We start from the raw sequence: 27,345 nt of genomic DNA, 5'->3' as shown, positions 1-27,345 counted from the left end.
CAAAAATAATATGCATGGTATTAGATAGGTAAGCCTATAACCCTTATATGCCTTGAAAAATATTGCTGTAATGAACACAATGAGAAGAACTGGGATTTCTGAAACAAGTCATTATTCATAAAGGAAAGTGTAAAGACGGCTGAAAAATTGTCTAATACTGAACTAGGAGAACTATCATTATGGAAACATTTTCTAATGGTATGTCACAGTAGGCTTTCATAAACTAGAGATGTTACAAAGGTGCTTTAAAATGCCCTTTCCAAGCCTTCCAAAATGTACCCTCGGGCTCAGGGAGTGCCTCCAGCCTGGGTAAACCTGACAAGGTGTTCGCGGAGCGCAGCTCCGATGGGAGCTCCCTGTGCCGCTGCTCGGTGACGGTCGGTGTCCCGGACAGCCTGCGGCTTCCAGGTGATGCGGGAACCACCTGTGTGCACCCGCACAGCAGCTCGGGGGAGCGACCCAGCCCTGCGGGACCCTCTGCTCGGGGCTTTCCCCGAGGCATCCCCCTCTCCCGAGCCGGCCAGGGGGGCAGGTGCCGGCTCAGCCCCGCTGCGGCAGGAGGAGCCCGGGGGGGTCCGGAGGGGCAGGGGGTCGAGAGGGAGCCTTGCCCCGGCCGGGGGGTGAGGAAGGAAGGAAGGGGTCGAGGCGGCGGCAGCCAGAGCCCCGCGCCGAGCCCGCCCCGCGCCGCGCGGGTGGCGGGGGAGGCGCCGCCGCCGCCGAGGCGGGGCCGCGCTCCCGCTCCCGCTCCGCTCCTGCTCTCTCCCGCTCCGCTCCGCTCCGCTCCGCCGCGCCCGGCCCCGCTCCCGCTCCTCTGCCGCTCCGCTCCGCCGCGGCCCCGCTCCGGCTCCCGGCGCGGCGGTGCTGCCGCGCTTTCCCGCTCGGCTCCGGGCACCTCCCGCCTCCCAGCATGGACGTGAGGAGAGTGGAGAGCATCTCGGCGCAGCTGGAGGAGGCCAGCTCCACAGGCGGTAGGACGCGGGCAGCGCGAGAGAGCGAGGCTGCTCCTCGGAGTTATTTGGGGGTCTCGCCCCACACCTTCGAGCAGCAAGTCTGGCAACTTGTCGCGGGGCGGGGAGGGGGGAATTCCCTGCCTGCCTGCCTGGGGTAAACGCACCTGTGCAGTCGGGGCAAATGCGTGAGTGTGCCTATGGGGACAGTATGCAAACGCTTAATACCTGGCATCTCGGGCTAAGAAGCTCTCAGTGCTTTGCGAATCCCGCCCAAAGATGCCTGCTCTGACCTAGCTGGTACTTTTGCCTTTGCTGAAATGACTTAGGGCTGGGTATGAATCTACCGGGCAAACCATGCACAGTTCCCCACTCCCAGGAGGTGATTTTGGTCAGTCCCACTTACACCTCCCTGCTTTGGTCTCCATTGTACCTTTCTAATGCTTAAGTGACAACTATTTGATGGAGACCAGCTTCTGGTAAGCCAAAGGCTGTGTGATGCCTTTCTCTTATCTGTATCTCAAATTGCAGTTACACATTTACCTGAGAAAGGCTAGAGGAAAACTTGAATTTTAGGGAAGGAGAGAAAGCATGCTTTGCTGTCCTCCACCGTGATTGTGACTCCTGGAGTGTTAAGAGTTTTTTCCCAGTTATTTAGAAATTAATCTGCCTGGGTGCAATGTGTGTAAGAGGATGTTGTGGAGGAAGGTGTTTGTTTCAAGGCATCTGGTTAAGCAGAGGATGGTTGGACAGTTAATGAAAAACTTTGCAAAACAGGCAATCAAAACCAGGAAAAATTTCTTTTCTTATAAAAGGTGGAAAACTATTTCATGTTTCTTGCTGTGTAGCTAGATTTCTCATAAACTGTGTGATGACAGTATAGAAGAGCAGCCTTACCAACAAGTTGCTTGAAAGACAGTGTAATCCCACCCTTTGCTTTATTTCTGATGCTTCAGAATAGTCTTTTGTTTGCTAAAAGAGGTTCAGAGACATGTGTTCTCCATTGGATTGTACTTGGTTTTTCTCTTTCCTCAGTGTCCCAGCTTTTTTGGTGTGTTACGGTGTGTAGCCCTTCAGATAAGGGCTATACTAGAACATTTGCTTTGAGGATAGGGAACTTTTGTAACTGACTGTTTACTTAGTTGTTATGGGTATCCAACAAGGGTCACAGCCATTAAAGTGATGTGATACTTCTCACTGCTTTTCAGATCCAAAGCCCCAATTAAGCCCCTGTAATTAAGGCTCTTCCCTCCACATACCATTCTCAGCCTTACAGCTCTAGTCTGTTAGAGGTCTGAAAGTCAAACTGTTTTTCTGTAACACATACATCATCAGAGACGAACACCGGGTGGGCTCTTAGCTACCTGTGCAACCACCATGCAGGACCATTCAGGCTATACAAAACTGAGATCATAATTTAGACACAGTGGATTTGCACAGCTGCTGTTGAGGAATTATTTGGTTTATGCATCATTATTTATAGGTATTGCAGCATAAAGAGAGTTTAGAGCTTATTGGTTTTTTTATAGGTATAGTTAGGAGTAACAGGAAAGCATCTATACAAAAACTTGGGAAATATGATCTGAATCCATGTCATGCAAGTAATATAAAATAGAAAGATGGTATTTTTACAGAAATGGTCTCAGTTGAGCTTTACATTATATGTGCTTTCCATTTTGATTCTCTTAATATACAGACCTAGTAACTGTTAGAAATTAATGACAGCTTTAATTCACTTTAACCTTGTAAAGTTGAGAGGTATTAAGATACACTTTTGCATTGTTTTAGACTAAAACCCAAAATCTGACTGAAACATGAGTCACTGTAGGAAAAACTGTAGGAAAAACATTTCTTAAAAATAAGTTCTGATGACAGAAAAATAACATGGAAAGATAAAAATGACAGAGCTGAAAGGAAATACCTCCTTTCTTTTGGAAAATGACACATGTTAGATCACCACTCAACTCAACCATCACTGGCTTGATGTGATGTGAAGCTAACAAGTGTCTAGCTTCACTCCTCTGGGCTTCCTCCTTACGTAAGAGAACTCATTTATGTTCATCATCCCACAGTTGGCCCTTTTTCATTTAAACTTCTCTCTCCTCTCTCTCTTCCTGTCTCCCTCCAGTCTCCTAAACTTTCAACTAATTTTCAGTGCTACCAGCATTTCTGAGAGTACCTGTCTGTTGGATTTTTAATAAGGAAGCATTTGGTGGATTTTTTTCTCAAATAGAATCAATGTTTATAATGTTAGTTGTTTTTAAATAGTAATGCCTGCAGTAGAGTTGTTATATGGATTGGATGCTAATGTACGAGAGTCAGAGAATGAAACCAAAGAAAGTGTGACTGTTCCTCATTTACATTTTTCCAAATGAAATGAAGCCCAAATAACACACAGGCAGCTTAAAGTTTGAAAATTACTAATGACAAAGACAAAATTTTGTATCTTTTAATAGGTAATAGCTCACTTCACCTCCCTTCAGCTGCTCTTCCCCTTACATTTACTCTTGCAAGTTGCAGAGCATCTTTTAATTCAAGGGCATTGAAGTTAACATCAATTGGATCACCACTGTGAGCTGTTGAAGTAACAGAATGTGTCTGCTCTTAAATACTAAGGATGAACTCTTTCATCCCCCCTGCCCCATGAAACAGTCTTTATCAATGAGATATAGCTACATTTGTGCTAGTGATAGCCAAAACTCATCTGCTACAGGGTAAAGGCATGCAGTGTCTTGGCAAAATGTGAAGAGCAGAGGGAGATTATCAGTAAAAGTTTGTGTGAGTAAGAACAAGTTTAATCACAAAATGTCCCATGGGTTCAATATCTAGGACAAACTTAAGCTGTTGGGAATACAAATATGAATAAGACATTATCATAGCAACTAGTTGCTTTGCTTTAGGGTGTGATGAATTCAGAATGAGGATTGTGCTGACCAATACACCCATCCTTATTCAAACAATAGAAATGTTTACAAAAGCCACGATGCTGTTTATGACGAATTCTGAAGATTTTCTCTAATTAGACAGGGCAGTCACAAATTCTTCCTGTCAGGAAAGAGGCTGTAACCTATACCTTGTGGACAGAAGATGGACTAAATAGTACTATTATGAAGTGTTTATCCAACTTTAAGTTTACTTAGAGTGAAGTATTCTCTGCCAGACCTCTGAGAGATCCTTGTGCAATAGTGCTCACTTTTGCTTTTAATGAATGACTTACTCTTGTTGTTTGAGGCATTCTTAGCAGACAAAGGAAGGAGTGCTGAAAGGACAAAAAAATGACATATTGAAAAAGCTGAAAATAGAAATTTAGGAAAGGGGTTTCTAAGAAAAATTATGAAAGTTATAAAAAAATGTCATGGAGAACAACTACAGGAAAAAAGAAAAGGTGGGAGGAAGGAAAGGAGGAAACAGCTTTTGTACCTCACACCTTGAGACACAAAATTGGTTATGTATTGGTGGTATGTATTGGACTGATTTCTCTATATCCCAGTTGGGATTCATCTAACATGATGAAAAAACAGGCAGTGACTATCTAAGTGATTTTCATCAACACTCACATCAGTGTGAAAGCTGTCAGGAAAGACAGCAGCATCAAAGTCTAGGAGCTCCATCCAAAGAACATGCTGTCAGTCAAAAGTCAGTGTCACTTTTTTTACTAATGATCTGTTTTCTCTAAACACTCTTCATCATTGGACACTTTTAAGATTCATGTGGACAGGGTGCTGGACCATCTTGTCTAGACTAGCATTTCTGTGCTAGAAATGCTGTTTCCAAATGTCACGTTTTTTTGTGTGAAATCTGCAAATATACAAGGGAAGGAATAAATTAAATGGACTCGTGATCTAAGAAAGGAGGTATATATATATCATGTACTTGCAAATAGATGCAAATATTTTAAGTGGAAAATATACATCCTGCTCCTGCAGGGTGGGAGAACTGTCTGAGGCAAAAGCTTCTGCATAAAGTTTGGATTCTGCCTCCATTTCTGATTCCTCTATTCAGTGAGCGTGTAAAGAAGTGCAGAATTCTAGTATAGAGAGTCATATTTGACGTAAATTCTGAAAATACCTTGGCTTTCCATCAAAATCAATTTTATATCATGTAAATATGAATTTTCACAGAACAGAGCTTTCTTATTCATTATTCTGTGTTTCAGGGTTACTATCCATAATCAGAGAGTTGATATATAAATAACTGAACATCTGCACAAGTTTCAGGTATTTTTGGCTTAGAGAAATGATGCTTTCCAGGTGTTTTTAGACATTATAAAATATATAGAGGCAGATATGGTATCTAGCAGTTAGTGTAGTCATCAAAGTAGCTAGTGTGTGTCATGGAAAGCTTTTACAGTGTATCAGATAAGCACTTAGGACTTCTGCTTTGGGTTGGAGCTGAATATTTGATCCATGCAGCATTCAGCTGTAATCTATCCCATCTCAGCCTCTCAGTTTGCCATTGTGATTTATTTGGAATCTTTGGCACTTGAAAAAGAAAGTATCTAAAAATACAACAACACCTGATTGCTTCACTATTTCACAGATATGTGCATTACTGCCAGGGTGTCCTACTATCCTCCCTCCACCCCCTCCCCAATTCTGCTTGTCCTCTCTTTCTTTCAAGTACCAAAATAGACTGTATTTGAAATCTTCTTTGCCAAACAGATGCTGACCATTTATTGTCTCCTATTAGCAGAGGCCATTATTCCTGTTTGAGATGAGAGAGAAAACATTGGCAAAATTTGTGGTCTTGGAGGTCAAGGAGCCAAATCAATTTTTCAGTAGTTGTAGTCAATACAATCTGAACCCAGTAGGATTCTCTTTCTTTATTAGCACACACTTTAATTAATAGGCTTGGGCCTATTCTGAGATATAAGGAGTGCAGATATCAAAGCCTTCATTCTTTGGAGCACAGTGTGGCAGTGCAGGTGGAGATAGTTAATAGTGAGGTTGATGAGATAGTTCGTCTCTATGTTTGGCCTGAACTGTAATGTGTGGCTGCATCAAAAGGAAATGAACAAAAGGTAGACATAGGCATTAGTTTTTTTGACAGTAATTGTCTTTTCAGAATCCTAGTTTCTCTGGCAAGATCTTTGCTTGCTATTGCTTTCATGGCTAGGATTTGGTCTGGATTTCCCACTGAGGACACCAGGCGGAATGTGGAAGAGAAGCAAAAGAGTATGGAATGTATGTTTTTTGAAGTCTATATAACTGTGAAAAGCATGGAATCCAATTATTTTGTGATGTTCTTAATTATTATTTGGTAATTGTATTACAGGAGGCTTGGGATCATAGATCATGGTTTTACTTTTTTTTCACTTTATTTTCCATTTTCACACTCTACAGGAGAGATCATTTCTGTGTTATCACCTTCATGCATGCAGCAGCAGATGAGGTTGGGCTCTAGACCTGCTTTTGTGAATTTGGGAGATCTGTAGACAGCTATAAACTGGCAGCAGTTTAAAATATGGGTTGGGTTGAAAGTATATTGAATCCATTCACCTCTAAGAAAAAAGCCAAACATAGAATCTGAACACATACTGTGTTTTATTTCTGGCAGCCCAGCAGAGGCTTAATATGGTATTAAAAGGAACTTTCTGTAAGAATTCTGAAAATAAATTAAGTGTTTTTCTTTTATTTTCTTTTTCACCTATAAAACAAATTCCTTTAGAGGTGCAGTTGATATTTGTGATCCCCTGTTGTATGTTTATAATTTATACTGCAGCAACACAAACAGTGGTATAAAAGTTATAGGTTCTTATGTGTCTACTGGAGAAATGAACTACAGGTGGAAAGCACGATAACAGGGAATTTTAAAATATAAACACTTTGCCCTGTTAAGAACAATGATTCACGTTTAAATGTTTGGATTTTATTGTAGGAGAAAATATCTTTGTTTGTATACAAGGTGTATTTCAGCAAACAATGCGTAATCCCCAAGCACAGTTAAATGCCTAGCACTGTACAACACATTCTAGCAGTATGCCACAAAGTGACTAAGTGGTGACAGCTTAGAAAGAGTTATTCCAGCTTAAAGGCTTTGACTGTTCTAATACATAGACTGCAAGATTTCATGCAGTCAGTAAGAAAGGGTTTGCTATTTTAATGTTAGGAAAAAAGACCAATTTTGCTGATACGTTACATTTTCTTGTTCTCAGAATGTTCAGTTACCTTTCTGGCAAAGAGAATTTTGATGAATATTGCTGTAGTCTTTAGGCTTTAGTATAGCAAATCTTATTATTTTTGAATCAAACTTTTGTTAATAAGCCAGGAGAAACATTTAGGTTTTATTATAGAGGTAGCCAGTAACCATAAAGTGTGATGATGGGTCTGATTCTTCAAAGTGGAAACAACTGGAACAGCATTTCGTCACTGTAAGCCATCTGATTATCAGGACTATTCCTAAACCCTTTCCTACCTGTGGGAATAATTGCAATTAATAAGGATTTCTCATTTTTAAAATGCCATTAAAACATATTGAAAGACAACATTGTGCCAAACAAGAAGTAATTATATGAAGAAAAGATCTATTCTAAATGGACAATATCCTAAATATTTGCAGTAAGTTGATAAGGTAGAAAAAGTTTGATTTTTTTTTAACATACTTCTGTGATACAACCTGAAATTATGATCTTTTGAAAGTCACACTCTATATAACATCCGTGAGATACAATCATTATTGTAATTGAACACTGAGGTTTGGAACTTTATAATACATAGAAATGCCTATGTACATGCTAAATACCATAAATTAACAATCTATAATCATATTATCAAAGTACCTGGACCAGTACTACCATAATGCCTTTTTTTTAAACATGAATGTTGCAGCCACAGTTTCAAAGAATACCCTAGAAAGGACTGACCTTTTTTGAGTTTGTTTGTTTTATTGTGCCAAAGCATGTTGCATCAACCACTCCTTGGTGTTTTACAGCAGCAAGTGCTCCCTCCATGTCCAGGTGCTGAGATGGGCCAGGGAACCCCCTGCAAACACACACACACAATCAGGACAACTTCTGGCAAGAATATCCTTGTCTGTGTGCATGTGGTTTCCCAGTGCAGATGGTTGTTGGGAGAATGAAAAGTACACTGTGGGATTACAGTCCCTGCCTGAGCAGTTAAAAGAAAAGAGAGGATAGAGACCAAGGAATGCTGTTTATTTGTGGGGCTTCAGTGGTGTCTGAGCAAGTGGACTCGAGGATCTGCTGTTCTGTTGCCTTTAGGTGGAGATAATTGAATCCTGTTTATCTTAAAATAAGTAGGAGAAAAATCCTTAAAGAATAACCCTTTGAAGCAATATAAAAGATGTATATCAAGGGGACCCAACCATAGAATCATGTTTTGCTTCACTGTGTGCTGTTTAGCAGTCTGATAGGTGTTTCCTCACCATAGGTCTTGAGTTTTGGCAGTGTAGGTGGTTTTAACCAGGTGATACCAGATGTCCTTAATCATTCTGACTACACTCTTTCTCTTCTGTGTATTATTTTCCAATGTTGATTTATGGACATTTGAGGTTACTTTGTTGTGTTCTCTGATGCAACATAATAAAAAGTATCACCTCTTGTAATGCTGTCAATAGAGAAAGATAAATCCAGACTGTTTGTTCCGGGTGTTGTGTGCTGGCAGCATCCACCTGCTGGTAATCGAGACAAGTACACATTAAAGTTCATTGTTATTTTTAAAAAGACGCTGTAACTGACATACACACACTGCCTCTTAGGTGCTGCCCTGATTTCTGCACAGCCAGGATCTGCAGTTTACCAAATCCAAGATGCCTAAGGAAAAAAAAAACAAACAAACAACAAACAACAAAGTTGATATGCAAATTGTGAGGATGTGCGGTATGATTAAGATACAGAGAATTTCATGCTGTTGTTTCAGTAACTAGGTCTACTTTATATACTGCGTCATTCTTTGATCTTTACAATGGTGATGAAGTGGGGTTTTCCTGTTTTGCTTTTTGAAATACGCAACATTGCGCAGTCATCTCCGAGAACTGGGAAAATGAGCCACTTCTGTAGCAAGGACCTATCATTATTTGCTTCAGAGCTATTGATTCCAGTTTCTGTCTCTACAACTCTGAGTTTGTTTCTCTACCTGGAAAATAGGAAAGAGGTCAAAGAGCAGGATGGGTTGGTAGATAGGTGATAGGTTTTGCCCTTTCTGCCTTCTATTACATAGTGATGAAGATTTCTTATGCAGGATGTTGACACCTCCAGCTCTTTCAAGCAATGGCTCCTGCTTCTCCCTCTCCTTGTCACTTGGCAGGTACATGTAAACCCCTCTGCTAAATGAGCACTTTCTCACCTTTTTTGTGTAATCTTTTTTCTCAAATGGATGTAATTTTGAGATTATGCACTTCTTTCTAGGTTGTTTGGTTGCCAGTGAAAGGAGAGGAGAGTAGGTGATGCCTCCAGTGTAACTGGTGGGTCTCTAATGCATGTTTTATATTAAATGAAATTCTGATAGACTTGAAGGAAAAATAGTAGGTGGAGGTTGAGGTGACGAGGAAACAGACATGACTGGGTATAATGACCTAGTTCTTTACATGGCACATCTGCTGTCAAGTTTCCCCCCAGTACATTAAATCTTTATTAAAAATATGAACTAGTAGGACTTAAAATTATACAGATTCATACTTAAATACCTTGCTTAATTACTTAACTTTAAGGGTTGGACAGCGTTTAGTCATTATTTAGACTCATAAAAATCTTTGTGTCCGTTACACTTTTCGTTTGCATTCAGATAATTTTCTAATAATAAAATAGAGTGAAACAATCTTGTATTTCAACATAGACTTATAAAGATCACTTCCTGTATCTAAAGTCTTTGAGTCACCCTAGACTTCTTGAGAAGCAGTAAATTTTCTCTTTCCTGAAGGTATGGAAGGTGTTCACCTAAACACCCATGTATTCAAAAAACCAAACCTCTACTCATAATTTACCTGTATGTTTTACTTTGCCAGGGTTCAAAAACAACTGCCTATACTTAGAAAAAAGCAAGAACATTGTGATCCGTTCGGAGTGGAATGTAAAACTATCTAGAAGGTGTCAGTAAATTTCTAACATCTTATTAAATAATGTTTTATCAGCAGTCGCTTTAATCAACAGCACTTAAATTACTGCTAGGCTGAGAATCTATTAGGACATTTTCAATTAAAGAATCCAGAAGAAAGTAGGCTTTTTTGTGTGTGTTTTTCTTTTCAAGAACCCAAAACATTAATGATGTGTTTTCATGTAAGCTGCATCACAAAGAATGTGTACAGAAATGCTGTCAGTTAAGAGACTGATTCCTCACTGGAAAAGAATAAGAAAAAGTTAATGACATTATTAAACCACCATTTGGTAAGCAGCAACTTATAATACTGCTTGTGTAGACAATATTTGTTTCCGTTCTGCAGGTGTAGTGTTAGACTAAATGTGTATGCAGTGGTAAACACACAGTTCATTAGATAAACTGATACCAGTTTCTTGTTGTAATAACACTAAAGCAATGGTTTGTGTTCCAGGAAGGCTGTGTATTGATTAAACACACCTTGCACTTAAGCAATTAATATAGATCTTTTGGATACATCAGAGCCTGTTTCATTATGATTAAAACCCCTGATCTTGCAACAGTTGCAGTCCAGGCTAGTGTTTGCAACTGAGAATCATCCTGTTACACTTAAGAAAGGTACTTGCTCGTAAGTGTTTGAACAGGTGATTCTGAAACCTCTCACAAAGAAGGGAAGAAACAAAGCTTTTCTCTCTTCCTGCATAGTCCATAATTTCATAAACCAAAAATGTGGCTGTAGAGGACACCCAACTATATTGGCAATACACCTTGTAATGTTACTGTAATCTTGCCATGCTAATATAATGGCAAAGAATAAGAGAAACAAATAAAGATATCTGAAGAGAGTCGGTTTACCTACTCAAAGTATTGAAGAGTATTTCTAATTCAAATCACCAAAACTGCAACTTCTAAGAATCACTTAATTATTTGCTTTCAAGGAAACAAACGTTGTTAAGGGAATGCTGAGATTTTTGTGTAATATTTTCATTTGAGAAACTTGTGTTTTAAAAAAATATCCCAATACCACTGATAAAGCTGTGAATTTTCTGTCTGAGGACAAAATAAACAGACACATACTCAGTCAAGTTTCTATGTTTATATTTGTCTCTGAATGCTAGGCAGACAGTGACTAACCAGGCTGACTACATACAACTGTATGCAATCCATACAGCCAACTCAGGGCAGAAGACTGACACAAAATCCAGCTCAAAAATTCTGTTACGTTGGATTTCATCTGTACTGTTCAGATAAAAGCAATAAAAAACATGGAATCATAGAGAAATAGTTTGGAAGAGAAGTATAGAAGTCTTCCTGTTTAACCAAGACAGGATCAAATATTGATATGGTAGTTGAGATAGCTTTTTGTTTAATGTGCTCACAATTCTGGGTACTTACTACTGGGTGCTCCATGACATTGCTAGTTAGTCTATTACAGATTTTATCCTTCCTGATACAAACTTTTTTCTAGTTCTAGAGTAGATCTTCTTACATTTAAATTCTGATACCCAAAATGGATAAAATACAGTACTGAATAGGACAAAACCATTATTTGGTATGTCTTAAATGTTTGTCTTGTTAATATTTCCATGTATGAACTGCTGTCCTTTCCACAGCAGAATTCCACCTGTCCTCAGCCTGTGATGTAACATGTTCAGCAGTGGCAGACTTCCCAGATACACAGTTGTCCCCTAAACAGTTTTTTTCCATTCTGTTTCTACAAGATAGATTATTTCTCTGGAAATTTACTTGATGTCTTGTACATTATCCTTTACAAATGAAAGCTAATTTTTGAGTGTTGCTTTTTATCTTCTAACTTCCAAACTTGTTGGAATTTTACTGACTACAGTGTTTGAAATTGGAATATTGAAAGTAGGGTACAGATTTCATCTTAGTTCTAGGTGTCTCTGCCTCACACAAAGGAGAGATTCCAGCTTGCCCCTGTTGATGGTAATTCTTCCCATCCAACAAGAGCTCTGTAGAAGTTGCTTCCATGGAGACGAGATCAGTAGCTCCCAGTTTTTCTTGAGTCTGAGGAGCAATCACTGTAGAGTAAGTTATGTCCTTGTAGTGCACAAATTTTTTACCTTTGTGTGAAGCAGCTCTCAAGAATTTGGGATGAGGTAGGAATCATTGTTTTGCTAGAAATAACAACTATTAGCTTTCCCTCATTTCTATGGGAAGCTTGATGAAAGACTGCAGGGAATCTCGAGGGCTTCCAGAACTTCGCTTTTATGATCAGAACAGATATTACAAATAAATAAAATACAGAAGCACAGCTTCAACTTGCACTGCTTTCCAGCTATTTATTGGATTTGGATTTTCAGAAAGAAAACTTTGTCAGTGACCTTTTAATGAACTCTATCTTTTCTAAGAATATTTTAGCTCTTAAACATTTGATATGCAGCATGAACTTCTTAATTCTCTCTTCCATAAATAAAAACTGAAGACAGTTACTTTAAACAATTTTTTAACATGAAAAGTCAATGTCACAGGCAATAGAGAAGCTTTTGAAGTTTCAAACACTTCTTATTCAGATTATTTTTATCAGTGCTGTACCATCTCACACTTGATAAGATGTGCCTCTGCTTTTATGAGTGTCTTTACTAAATGTTATTATAATGATAAAATAGAGTGTGCTCATTTTTCTCTCATTTTTCAAGGCTGATGTATCTAGGAGGCTTTAATCAAGAAAGATGTCATATATTTTAGCTTTTATACCAGCTTAAGCCTTTTTATTTGTGATTTTTAGTGTACATACTTCAAAAGTATTTAACTTTTGTCCACTACCTGATTAAAATCGCCATTAGAATGGCACTTGCATACAAATGACCACAGAGGATTTATCACCTCTCTTTTCCAAATGCATTTTTATAGTTTGATGGTTTAGGGATATGGTTCTTTAAGCTTGTAGTTCCAGGAGAGTTCTGTGATAACTGGTCTTTGGATGTTAATAAATTAAACTGTATGTTTGAATTCAGTTGTGAGATGTGATAAAGCTGTTTTAACAAGCCCAGGCACAGACTTTTATCAGGTGGCCCTCTGGAGGCATGGAGCTGGTGCTCTGGCTTTAAAGCAATCATCATTCCTTGCCTCGGCTTTGCTGGGAATATTCATTTGTTTTTAAAGTTTCATTTTTACAACTTCTGCTCATAGAGAAATCCCTCTGGCCTCGGTGGTGTCTAGGTGAAATTCACTGTCAGTGAAATCTCCTGACGACGTGCTTGTTGGCTGAGGGTTTATGACTATAGAGGGCAGAGTGGTCTGGCAGGAGCACACCCGACCACCCTGAGCTCAGCTCTGCTGCTCTACTGCTCCCACCAAAGACTGTAGAAAAAGTAGAATAGAATTTAATAAAATTCCTTATTATACTTCAACTTATTCCATCTTGAGCCGTCAAAGACTGTTAGCAAGAGAACTAACTGATTCAGGTTTTGTTTTTTTTTTTTTTTTTTTTTTTACCCTGAGCAAAAATACCATGTTGACATTTAAAACAAAGTTTCAGTTACTTTCCCCCACCCTGCCCCACCTTCCCAAACTCTTCTTCCTGAGCGTATGGTTTTCTCTAAGATCAATAGATCTTCTCTGGATGGATAGACAGAGGCATCCCGATTAGATGTCGCTGCTAGAGAGAGCATAGGCCAGTAAGGATGCTGACATTGCAAACTTGGGCTGTCCCGGAGCACCACTACACTTCACCAGTCCAGATCTCACCCTGGAGGACATATAGTCCACCATATAGTACACTTGATTTTTATATTAATAAAAATCATCTTCTTTTCTGTATATTTGGTGACTTCACACTATTTTGATTTTAATCTTTGCTTACTTTGTTAGCATTCATCATAACTGGTATATTTCATACTAGGTGACATTGTGTGTCATTGCCTTCATAGCATTTATTCACCCTTTGAATTTTATTTTAAGTGTTCTACAGGTATATCAGGATAACATTGACCTATTCCTTCAGAACAGTTTTGTAGACCTTAGCTGGAAAAAAAGTGTGCAGTGAGTTCTATTTGTTGTGCCTCTTCCTGTATAACTTTTTATTAGTCTAGTCATTAGTCTTTTATTAAATTCCTAAGCCAGGAATCATGTGCCTTTGATAGTTCTAAGAAGAGGAGAACTGCATTATTCTTGGATGATAGATACACAACTCTTTTGATCAGAATTCTCACCGTCTTAAAATAAAATTACTGGATGCTTTCTGAAGTCTTGAAGAATAATTCGTAAGTGACAGAGAAATGAGATTGAGAAGCCTTAGTAGAAAAATAGTAACTTTGTCAGTCCATGAATTTGGGCTATGCCCAAATATGGGAAAATATGGGAAATAGTAGCTCAGAATAGCAGTGTGAAATGGGGCTAATAAGTAATAGTGAATAAGAATTTTTACAGGGTTTCACTTCAGACTAACTCTAGTCTAGTTGGATTGACTAAATGCCTGCTAATATTTTTAGTGCATTAAATGAGCTTCTGGAACATATCTACCCACTTATTTTCACCTAAAAGAATCCACTTTGTGCATTCCAAGATGTGAACAATTAGGTGACTTCTGACAGCATGTTCCTGATCTGAATGGAAAACCTAATATGTCCATATGTCAGACAGCACTGTGGGAATTTTCCTGTTCTCTAGAGCCCAGAAATTGTGTGAGTTCGTTGAAGCACTTCTTACGTCTCTTGTAGAATTCAAATGTGATCCTTTCTAGCTCAGGGAATTAATGGAGGCTTGCTTAGGTACCATCCTAATATTTTAGGGATGTTTGTTAAAGATTAGGTCTACTTATTTTAGGATTTACTATATTAATATCACCAAAACTGTGTCTTTTTAGAACTAAATTTTCTGTCAGAGATTTTCTTAACATCTAATCACCATCACTAAGCATCAGCTTCACTGCACAGTAGCTGCTTCTCATTATCTGATAGCTGCTACTGCTTGCTTGATTGACAATTTACAATTAATTCTTTTTGTGTGTACTCAGGCTGCTCGTTTAGTAGTGACTGGAAAAGCACATGTGCAGAACTTCCATCAGTGAAATTCCTTCTTGAATAGGAAAATACATAGCTGTGTCAAAAATAAACACTGGAGATTTTAAAAGCAGAATACATATGATGTGTACTAGAGTTTCAGTTCTAGACTTGGTAAATACAGTCATCTTAGATTGGCTGTGTCGCAGGCAGTTCTGCATCCTGATGTGGACACATCCTGGTAACTTCTGTGTTTCAGGATGCAGTTGCTTGTCCAGAGAGAATATACAAAGTCAGTAAAAACCCAGAGAGAAAATTAAGTCAATAGCACTGCAAATAGTATAAACCTGCGTGAAGTTTGACTATTTTTATTAATTATGTTACTTCACATTAGTTTGTTATGGCATTAGAGTTAAAACTTTTAAAATACTGGGCCAAAGTACAGCTTGTTGCATGTTTCAAGGCTGTTTTTAAGTTATTTTGGAGTTTGAATGTAGCCATTGGGTAGGGTTTTCCTTGCACAGTATGGCTTTGAAGTCTAGTATTAGCACTGTTTGCTATAGAAATAGCCACAAGGCCAAATTAACTTAATTTCATCTTTGCCATATTTTCAAGCTCAAAAACTACACCTTGCAATTTCTTGAATAGGGAGTGTGGGACCAGATGACCTCTAAAGATACCTCCCATCCTCCCATCTCAACCATTCTGTGATGCTGAGGCTGAAATGGACAACATTTTTTTGAAAGTGTACATTAATTGTAGTTAAATTTCTTGGGATACTTGTGGGTGGTTTTTTTGTATTTTTCATCTTTGCTTACATTTCTATGCATAGTTTTATATATAGATGTTATTTCAGGGATGGCTCTCACAGAAATGGGAACAGAAATGGGATGAATATTTTTAAGTAAATGGTAGGGAAGACTACATTTATATATTAAACTGGGAGTGGTTCTGCAGTGTAAGATGCACTTAACCAATAGTTCATAGTTTGGAAATGAATGGTTTTAGGTGTTCAGCATTAAGTAACTCAGTTCTCAGTTAGAGCACTGCACAGACACACCAAAAAGTACAGTTTTCTTTAATATATACTCCAAGATTTAGGCACTCATGCACTGCATATTATTGGCATGATCTACCCGAAACTAACTTTGAGAATGACCTGTTGAGTCAATATAGTTTCCTTACCTGTTAAGACTCCGGCTAGTTTTGCACACTTTAGAACAGGATCTATTCTTTTTGTCATTTCTCTAGAGCTCTTGATCTGTCTGTTAAACCTTGTTGGTCACCTGGTTTTGTGAAGAGCCTTCAGAGGCCTAGGTGAGCATCAATAGCTGGAGATTTGAGCCATCAGTGTGGAAATGTTGGATCTGAATGCATATGCATGAAAGGAAACAAAAATAATTGCATTTTCTGTTTCACTGTGCCTGTGTGTACTGTACTTGATAGTGCTGTGTATCTATAGTACCCCCAAAATGAACTGAGCAGTAATATAAAAATACTGGTATAGGGTAAAATAAAGATACTGGGGTTTGCAGAATTTTTCAAAACCTAAGGCTGGGACACCTACCAAGCAGTCATCTTTTTCCAGGGAAAATGTAAACCAGATTAGGGGTTCTAGAGCAATTTAGCATTTTTCCCTTTAAGTGATTTTGAAAGTTTCCTATGTGTTATAGCCCACAGCAAGAGCATCTAGATATTATATAATGGCCCACTTAAGAAATGCAGTCAGATGCTGTAAGACTGTGCATTAACTTGCATGGAGAAGATGTCTCCAGTCAAGTCAAAGAATTTTGTAGTTACTAGTTGAACACAGGGAGCTGCTCAGTTGAGCTCAGGTCAATATTAGCCTGTTTTATAAAGAAAAATATTTGGTGATTGTATCATACTATAAGCCAGAAAATTTTCCTTTGTCCTTGTTTGAAAATACAGGAAATTTTCACCTAACCTGAAGTTTTGTCTTTAGTGCTAGGTGGGATGCTGATATCCCCATATGGTTTTGTTTCTGTTTCTTTTTTTTATGCTGATGGAAAAAGGAACATTTAGCTATTAAATGAAAAACACATTAAAATATTTGAAGCAAAAGTATGAGCTGAAATGTTTGTTCTTTTCAGACTTCTCTTCCTTGTAGACAAGAATTCCTTTGCTATTAACACCTTAATTCAACAATGTAGAGTCATTCACAGAAGAGCAGTTATAAAATCTGACTGAATTTATGCTTGAAAATTAAAGGTATTAAAGGTGTTTTTGATTGGGAGAGACCTTGCACTCTCACTCAGTTCCTTCAAGCTCCATGACATGATCATCACTACTGAAGATAGAAATCCATGCTCTAGACAGCAAGAAAAAGGTGTTCAGAAGAGTGATTATATTAGTTTACTACTTTTAAACAAATTAATGTAGAGCCCCTTCCAGACCATGATTTCTGCATTCATTAAATAAGATGACTGTTAATACCAGCTGAGGGCAATCTGGAGATACATGAAACCTTAATTAAAGCTAGTGCTAAGTGTTGTATGTGAGCATCACCTTTAGGAACTAAATACATTTAAATTCATTTATAAAGCTCTGGAACTAGTAAACTGACAGTGATTTTGAGCAGAGAAGTATTCCAGTAATTAATTATTTTTTACGTTGCTGCTTCTGTCTTGCAACCAAGTTCATCTTTTCAGGTTGGGACATAATTGGTATTGAAAGTTGATAGTGTACTTTTTTTTAAACATCCTGTGTCTTGAAGTTAAGTTAACGAGCCAGTAATTACTTTAATGTGGATGGTGGCAGTTTTGGATACTATCCTGTGATTAATTTGCTGTTCATCTAGGGAGGGATTCTCATAACCAATAATAGAGGAAGCATTTACATTTTAGAATGTTTTTACTGAAGAGCCACTTTTTGTGGTTTTATGTGATTATTTTATAACAGCTCTTCCATTTTTTGAGTGCTTTAAACACTCGCTTAAAGCACGTTTGATACTTTAAACTTTTGAAACAAAGATAATTTTCATACTTTTATTTCTCTTTCTGTATGTTTAAATGTGTCTGATATGAAGACATTGCATCAGGCCTTACTAGATCTGTATTAAAATGGAAAATTGAAAAACAATTGAGGGGAGAAGAACAAGAGGCAGAGGTCCTGTCTATCTTCCCATCACTGACATTGTTTTTTGATGACAGCTCGTTACGATGACTGGATATCTATATGACTTAGTCTTTAAAATTCTAATACAACAGTTTATTTACACTTTATTAGGAAAGGAGAAAACAAGCAGAAGGAGCATAGGTCTGATGCTGCACAGTCTATGCATGATGGCGTATTAAAACCAGGTTGCCTGGTTCATCTTTCTACTAAGTTAGCCTAAGATCTTTCTTTCTATAGGCTAGCAAAGCTGAGTTTTATGCAAGTGATAAACACTGCTGTGCAATATGTCAGATGGAATAACCCATATGCATTGGTGTTCTGGTTAAATTCTGATTCAACCTGTAACGAATCAAATCAAATACTGATGTTAGGTCCTCTCCTTACAGATTCTGTATCCACAGAGCTCTTATGGATTCCTGTAAGAATTCTGAACCCTTGAGGACTTGCAAACTTAGACTTACTGAAGCTGTTTGCAAGTCAGCAAACTCTAATGAAGTAACTTAGGTAAAAGGTTGACTCAAGTTCAATGGCATTATGGCACTTAACTTCCCTCGATGATTAATTCAATTTTTAGAGACAGTTTTCTTCTTATTCTTAATGTCAGTAATTTACTTAAACTGCAAAAAGAAAAAAACCCCACAACTGTAGGCATTGGAAGGGAGAGTAGAATTCTGAATCCTTTGCTTCTCTCTGTGGAAATCTTCAGGTATAATTGTTCTTTTTCATTGACATTGAATTTCAAGGGTTCTCCAGAGAATAGCAGTTGTTCCAAAATATAGTTGTACTGCTCAAAGTGCACTACAGGGTCCTAAATTCTCCTGTGTGTTGTCCCTCTATAAAAAGAAGATTGAGACTAAATTCTGGGATTATTAGGTATTTCGTAAGATGAATTTCAAATAAAGTAAAGATTCTCCTGGTGAGAGCAACAGAAAGTTTTTATGTTTTGTTTTATTATTGAGACATTCAGCATTACTTCATACAAGTATACAGAGTTTTGGCAAATGCGGCAAACAGAGAAATGTCTGTTGTTTGTAATGAATATTAAAGGTTTTCAGACTGTGTAATGATAAGGAAGAAATAGATTACCATTTTTTTACTGGTCGAATCACAGCTTTATGACAAGTTTACTTAACTCTAGTCTCATCTAGTTATTTGTAATAAAAATCTTTCACTTACTTTCTTATTGTGCCTCTTAGGAAATGGTTATGGCAATTTGAAAGCCATCCATTCACAACACATAGTTTTATCTTATTGGACCCAGTAGTATTTTTATAATCATGGCAGGTTCAACCTTTTGTTTAAAGGTTTGCTTCGACTTCTTTTGGAGATAGAAAATTACCAACCTCTATTTCTACACTACTGCTATTCCTTGGCCTGATTCTTTTGAAGGTTCAGAAGAATATTAAATCTTTACAGCAGGAAAGAAACATGCTGCAATTTCACAAAAGTAAGAGAAGGCCATAATTGACATAGTTTTCTGATTAAACTGCAATGTACTTTTTTGGCTCAAATACTAAAATAATTTGATGTTTTTCCTTTACTTTTATGCTTTTTGGAGACAACAAGGGAAAAATATTCTGCCCAGATCACACAGATCACTAGGAAACACCACCACTTAGTAGAACTGTAAATGTGTTAACAGAGCCCTGCAACATAAAGTTTTTTGAAGTGATGCTAAATATACTAATAAGAAATTCATTGTTCACAGTAGAATTCATCAGAACCTTTTTTCAGTCAAGCAGACTATTTAAAATCTACACAAAATTCAGAGTTGAGAGCCTGAATGGGGAGAAGCTAAAAGCTGCAGCACAGTGGACCAAAAGCTTTATCACTTTTACAGCCATACCCGCAGTCACTTAATTCCAGCTGCTGTGAGCCCCTCAAGGGCCCTGGTGACTAGCACAACAATCACTCATCCTGTGATCATGCTGCTACATGTAGTCACCTGCTCCTTGCACTCCTCTCCTACTCCCAAGCCTCATGCACAGCTGGGGAGGGACCTGTTCTAAAGCATCTGTACCTGAACTCGGATCCTCCTCAGATGATCAAGAGTATTTTACAGTGCTCAGCTTCATACTGCTGAGAGCACTGGTAACAACCCTCGTCTTGCAATTTTTTAAAAAGTGATTCCATTGTTATTACCAGTCTCTACCTGTTCTGGCATTCATCAGATGGAGACCACAAGGAAGCAAAAATGCTGAGTTCAAAAGAAATTTCTTCTACACATTTCTAGCCAAGTGATACCTGGGTAGTACTGGGTGTCTTGCAAAAAAGACTGAAATAATCCCTATGTTGGATTTTAAACTAATTTCTGTGTACTAAATGGCTTTGGCAATATTGGGCCCTTCCTGGACATGCCCATTGTTTAGAAAAGTCTGATAACCCTGAAATTGGGTTTTAGTAATGACCTTTAAGGAATACCAGTGCTTTCTGACTTACCTTCCTTTCAGTACATGAAAATGCCTTCTCAGACTGCTTGGAAATATATAAAGGGAGATATTAGTGGATTTGGGGGCCTTGAAAATTTATTTAATAATTTTTCATATTTTTATCCTGCTTATTATTTTAAATAGTAGTTGTGTTTATGAACAAAATTAGGTTTTGGTTTAAAACGGTAATAGATAATTTCCATGTATAAAAAATCTGGTGTTTCATATTTTGTGGCTGTTAAGTTTAGCAGAACTGCTGACATCAGAAGATGCAATTCTTGTGCATTTATGCTTTTTTTTCCCAATGCATTTCTAGTCAATCAGAACTTAAAATGAAAGACCAAAAATGCTGGTAATTTTACGAGCAAAATATTAAATTTCTCAAAAATTTTATAGGAATCCAGGGAGTTAATAAGCTAATAAATGCATATATAGTTAGTGCACAAATGTTGCTCTACTTTAAATCTAAGAAGTGTTGATCAAAAATGGGCAGCAAAGCCCTAAAAATAATGTTTTTAAATGGAACAAGTACTTATATTCAGAACTGTATATTTTTATAGAACAGTTTATTTTTTATAGATAGTTAACATACTATAATAAAAATAGCCATGAAAAATATGCAAGTATTGGATATTTTTTCAATATTATTGGATTTTTTTTCCCCCAGTATTATTGGAAAAATATTGTTGAATGCAGAGATATTTGAATCAATACCTAGGATAAAGAAGTGTGGATTTATTCGCTATTTCCTGTGGATGTAAAACCAAAATTGTCTGGAATTTACTACAGAAATGGTTGTTTCATTCTGTGATGTGTGTAGAGTAAATTATTCCTGTTCTTTTACATGCAAATGTGGGAGAAAAAAGGGCTAGACGAAGAAAAACAGAATGTATGTATTTTCTTAGAAAAGATGGGAGACATGTCTAGTATTATGCCATGCAAACAAGGAGATAAAAAACATTCTCATCTCTGAAAGGAAAGACATTTAGTTTCCAGAACTCCCTTAGAACCAAAGATCAGGTTCTTAAAACTCTTTAAAGACTATGGGAGAACTGAGTGCCACAGGTGGTTTCTGAGAAACCAGAAAATCCAGTTCAGATCAAAAATGAAGAGACTGCTGTGTTTCAGTTTGTTGCTGGGTTCTTAGATTTCCTGTTACCATCGACCAAATCAATGTAGTGGACTGTTTTAAAACAGTAGATTACTATATATCTTCTACCTTCTTCTTTTGAGGCTTACTGCTGTAGTAATTTGAGTACAAATTAAGAAAGAGAATTCAGTAACCATCCAGTGCACAGTATATGAATGGCTTTTAATAATGTGCACTGCCGGACATTATACAAATTATATTTCTTTGAACTTTAGTTTCTTCCTTTTATAACTATTCTAATGCTCTGCAGCATTAAACATACCTTTCACGCTTTATCAGTGAGTTAAAAGGAGGGATTTTATATGCCAACATCAGGTAGCTTGCACAAAGTTAACTGAGTGCTGATTATGATTCAGAAATTTTCTGTGCTCAGAACTGATCATATCCATAGCCAAAAAGTGCCCCTCTGCTTGTTTCCTATCTTTACAGATTTTCTAGGTACCTTAAGACTGCAGTTCCTCAAGCATTCAAGTCTATAAAATCAATCCCCTTTCAAATTAACCCATTTTTAAAACACATATTGAAGAATAATGAAGAAAATGTTCACTCTCCATTTCATTTTACCTCAGATGCATTTAGAAAAGTGCTTCTTTTTGACTGTCATCTGTGGGGATTAAGTATTTGCTGAATCCTGGAGTCAGAGTTTTTTTCTGCACAGATATTTTATTGAATCAAAGCCATTATAACCTCTGAACAGTGAAGGCGTGGAAGGATTTCCCATGAAGCCTTAGAGGAGAAGAACAGCTGTAAGTTCCACAGGGTGGAGAGGATTCACTCCGTCTGGTTCTGGGATGATCTTGCACTTACCAGAAGAGGATTAAATGTTCTTTACATGCTATTATAAAGTTTTTCTCCCTGCCAAACAATCCCCACCAAAACCACAAAACAAAAAAACAACCCCAAACCAGCACCTGGTGATGGAGTTAAATAAACATGAAGAATTAGAAGTCTTAACAGAAGTATAACACTTGAATTCAAAACTCCTCAAAGAAAACAGTTGTGGTAGAAGTTACGTCTTTCTAGCATAATAATTAATAAACTTGCTCATTGTCAGAATTGATAATAGGAGAAAAACTGATACTTTTTTTCCATTAATTGAAGTAATATTTCTTCGATATTGTGCTCTAAGTCTAGAGTGTGATTAAATAGTTTCCTAAATGTATTTTGATTTGTTTAATATTTTCTACTTTAAATTTCTTTGTGACTTCATGAGTGCAATAGAAGAAGCCAATTTTTAAAATTTTGTTAACGTCACATTTGAGCAGATTACAAAATAGAATGTATATTCACATACTTTCAGAAGGTTAGCTTAATCTGCTTTTTATATTGCACCTGAGGAAGACTTCGGTAATTCTCAGCATATATTTTTTAATGGCTCAGATGTTAAAAACTACCTTGTAATGTAATGAACTCAGTCCCATATAATGACTCCAGTATAATTACTTTAATCTAAAACTTTACTATTACATTTTCTATTTTCAAATTCCAGTAATCTACTATATCTACTGGTGCAACTGATGAACGGTAAAGATTATCTGCAGATGTTTAGGTTCTACTTATAACTTCCTTAGATCTTGATTACATTGGGATGAAACTTCATAGGTCTTTATGCAGGGGAAAAATGTACAACCTTCCTCAGGAAGCATGGAGAGAGACCTTTTCTTATTAGTAAAAAGAAAACTTTGCAATGTGATTGAGACAGAAAGTTGAGACTTGTCTAGCTAAAATGTCTCTTTACTTACTTAATAACATTTGAGTTTCACAGCGAAAATGGGTCAAGGTTGGACTGAGTTACACTTTTTAGATGTACAGGAAAGGTTTGATTCTGAATGGACTTGTTGATGACAGTGTAGGCTTTCAGCACATAGGAGACCCAGTTGTTTAGCAGAGAACCAGCAAGGTCTCCACTTATAAGTCTCCAACTAGAAGCCCCCCAGCTCTGAGGAAAGAATCAAGTGTTCCTGTTGTTAGTAGGTTGGAAGGGTCAATTAACTGCCAAGCTTCTCTTACAGACTGCTCTTCAACCACATAGGCAGCCTAGAACTGAAACTGGATTGTTTCTAACTTTTCAGAGTGCTCAAGTATGCCAGGAAATAAATCATCTTTGCAAGCAAGGGAGAAGCGTGACAGCAATAGGAGTTATTTAGGAGACAGGAATATATTTGTTGATTTCCTCCCACACCAGTGACAGTTCCTTAACTTTCCTCTGGAAGGCTGCATGGTTCTTAATGTATTCACTGTTAGAAGAAAAAAGGCCAAACAAACCAGTGAATAATATTCTGATGGCAATTATTTTCCTATTTTTGAGCTGCTTAGGCAGGAGGTACTTTTATTCATAGGTAATTATTCTCTGCAAATTGTCCAAAAGTTTTGAGAAGTATTTCTTGCAACCAATTATTGTACTAGCATTTCTTGTCATTCAGTCTCTTGGGTACCTAGACTCTTGCATGAACTAGCCTCAAAATTCATTTTTAGTTTTTATTAAAAGTGTCAAAGTGAAAAAACTATGGCTTTGGGATTGACATCTTTCACTACAAGGCCTCTTTTGGCTGTGATAAAATTAGAAAGTAGAAGATGATTACTTTTTCCTCATATTTTGGGGGTTTTATTGCCAGGTTGCTTCTCTCACATTTCTAGTATAAATTTGCTTGTGATTTGTAGTTTATGTACAGAATGTGCATTCATTATATTCTTTTCAAAGGTTCTTGATTCTTTTGCAGTGGTAATGACTCGTCTTTCCATATACTGAGTGAGTGTGGATAATTAACTTGCAGTAAATAGGATCAAATGTTGCTTATGAAAATCAATAGACACCTAGGTGATTGTGTAACCTCTCTATTTTTGCTGCCTCGTTTGCCCTGCTTCTTCCATCATTACTTTTTTCAGATGAGAGTATAATTTTGTAGTTATGCCAGAAGTAGGACTTCAGAGTGTATTATGCATTTCCCAAGACTCAGAGAAACAATATTATTTTTTTAAAAAAGCAGCTAGGTCTCATTTTTAGCACATTTCATATAGTTAATTTCTTTTGAATTTTTGCATAAAGTTATATCATGAACTAGTCTAGTGTTTGTTTAGGGAATATTGTTTCCTCACTCCCCCAGTTCTACTGGTTATTATCAGCTGAACATTTGGCGCATTGATTTTTTTAATTTATTATTTTAAATCTCTTTCTTACTCTTTCTATCATAAAAAGTTCACCAGTATATAATTCATTACATTGTATAGGCTTAGAACTTAGTAATGATTCTCTGAACACTTTGAAATTTGGCCATTAGTGTTTATACGAGATTTTTGCAACAAATGGGAAAGAAATTTCTTGTACAAATGCTGTCTGCAGTTATCTAAGACAGTACTTTTGTTTTATCCATATTTGCAGTTGTTTTCATTTCTCACACTTCAGAAGATGAATCTATGAGGCACAAAAACTAATCACTCAGTGTTGTGACACAATAGTGAATCTATTGTCTATTTGCAGAACAGCACAGATGTGCATCTTTTGAACTGCCATCAGAGGCATTTCTCATAGTTCAAGTATATTTTCTCTTCAAGTATTTAATATTTGATTGATGAAAAATCACATTAGTGGTTTAACTGAAATACTGTTTCATGTGCTCTCAAAGGATTTCCTTCCAATCTTGAATCAAATTACTGGAGATGGTTTAAAGAACATAGGAGATGAGGGAAGAAACTGAAATCAATACAGCCTAAAATTTATCATCTGAGTTTTGAAGTTACTGACTCCTGTGTATCATTTTAAGACTGTGATCCTATTAAACCTGGGCCAAAGCAGTGCTCCTTCTCTTGCTAGCTTATGGCAAAAATGCATAAAGAAACAGATATTAATGAGAGAAGGCGCTGGTCTGGAACTTAAGCTGTCTAGGTCATATTCCTGGCTTTGCTGCAGGCCCCCTCAGGCAAATCATTCGGTCTCACTGGGTTTCCCTTCCCCATCTGTCAAATGGAGACAGTGGATGCATCCTTATGCCTGGCCTTCATTTTGTCTATTTTTATTGTTCTTCAGAGGAAAAGGAAATATTTCTTAATATGTGTTTGTATAGTACCTCATATAGTGGAGCCACTAGGTGATTCCATAATGCAGTAAGGGATGACAGTCTCTAAGCAGGAGTATTTTGAGTGTGTGATCTGTGAAATGGATATGCAGTCTAGTTCAGAGCAGTTGTGAAATAGTATAGAACTTTCTCCTTGTCTTTTTGACAGATTATAAATTTTGTTTGGTTACCCCATTGTGGTTGCTGTAAAGAATTAGTACTTACTGTCAGCACTTACCACCCTGAGGTGTTATTGTTTGAGTTCCCCCACCCTGCCTACCCTCTCCACTCACAAACACCCTTACTTACAAAAGGGCATTATAAGTAGCTGGCATACATCAACTATTGGTAGGTAATGGCTTTTTAATGGCTTCCATTGCACTGCTAGAAATATAACTTTCAATTTTATGGCTCTTTTGCATTTCATGATCCCACAGTGGCTATGAGTGCTAGGACTTGATAGAGATTGAATGGACATAACAAAATATGTTCACACTGCCTAACTGTAGGCACTTAATCAGATCAAAAATATAGCCAGAAGAGGATAGTTCAGGGTAGAACATGCAGGAATTCTGTATTGGTCTCTGTTTTGACATCTCTGCAGGACTAGAGATTAAACTGAGGGAATTTACCCACTCAATTTAATGAGGGAAATTGAGTACTAAAAATCATATGGCTTCTCTAGTCTTCCCTTCTCTCTAACACAGCAATTTTAATTTTTTTTTATCTTATTCAGGTGGGTATATTTTTCCAACACAAAAACTTAGTTTGTTACCACTATAAAAAACTGCAATTTATAAATGCCTGCAGGTGACTTGTGATAAGTAGTGAATAGTTAAATAATAGTTAAATAGTTTTTACATGGAAACACTCTCTGAAAATCTTCTGACAGAATCTTTTAATACAGAGTTGTTAATACAATAAGTTCTAGTTTTGTGCAAAATTAGTATCTGGAAAGAAGTAACTTGTCATGGTGTAAAAACCTGTGTATACTCATATTTTAATGTATCACTTAAATGGAAATGAGAACATGAAGTATTTTGACAGGCATTTAGAAAAGTTGGAGATTATTCAGTAATGCAAATGTTCCTTTTTAGATTAATTTGGCCATTTCAAATAAGTAGAAAGTAGTATGTATTACTGTGGGAACGTGAAAATTAATGTTCTGTTTCATGAAGATGGACTGAGTTACCTTGTTTTTCATCCTTGCGCTAAAACTTCATACATCAAGAAATCTTCCTTTCTAGAATCGTTACAGAGGTATTAAATATCAACATGGCCCCTTGAGTCTGTGATGGCTATTTGAAAATAACCTTTTGCAGTGCTACAATATAGTTTCAAGGAATTGTCAAAGGAATGTAGGAATGCAAAATGCAGATGCCTAAAATAGAATTTGTTTTGTGATAATGATCCAGTTGGTATGGTAAATGCCATGGTACCTAACTATCCTAAGTAATCAGAACTTCACAGGATCCTTAGCAATGCTAACACGGTACAGAATTAGGTCTGGGAGTGCTAAGTTACCCTTTCATTCTTCTGCAAAGTGTTAATTTCTGAAAATATGGGCTGAACACTTTTCTCTTCTTAGATGAGCAGCAATAGCAGCATAGAGTTTAGG

General features: G+C 37.2%; 1 protein-coding gene across 2 annotated transcripts in view; it reads left to right on the top strand.

The window, feature by feature from the left end:
• Positions 1-809: 809 nt before the first annotated feature.
• KCNIP4 (potassium voltage-gated channel interacting protein 4) overlaps positions 810-27,345 on the top strand; it is a 394,946-nt gene continuing 368,410 nt past the window's right edge. The window contains exon 1 of one of the 2 annotated variants that reach the window (XM_050338778.1): positions 810-968. In XM_050338778.1, the coding sequence (XP_050194735.1) occupies positions 908-968 (61 nt within the window). In that variant the 5' untranslated portion in view covers positions 810-907. The remainder of the gene's footprint in view (positions 969-27,345) is intronic. The other variant, XM_050338784.1, reaches the window with a different exon arrangement.

The sequence above is a fragment of the Myiozetetes cayanensis genome, unplaced genomic scaffold, assembly GCF_022539395.1.
Source record: "Myiozetetes cayanensis isolate MyiCay16 unplaced genomic scaffold, myiCay2020 scf7, whole genome shotgun sequence".
Classification (NCBI taxonomy): domain Eukaryota; kingdom Metazoa; phylum Chordata; class Aves; order Passeriformes; family Tyrannidae; genus Myiozetetes; species Myiozetetes cayanensis.
The sequence above is the reverse complement of the archived record's forward strand: the minus strand, read 5'-3'. Positions and strand labels throughout refer to the sequence as shown.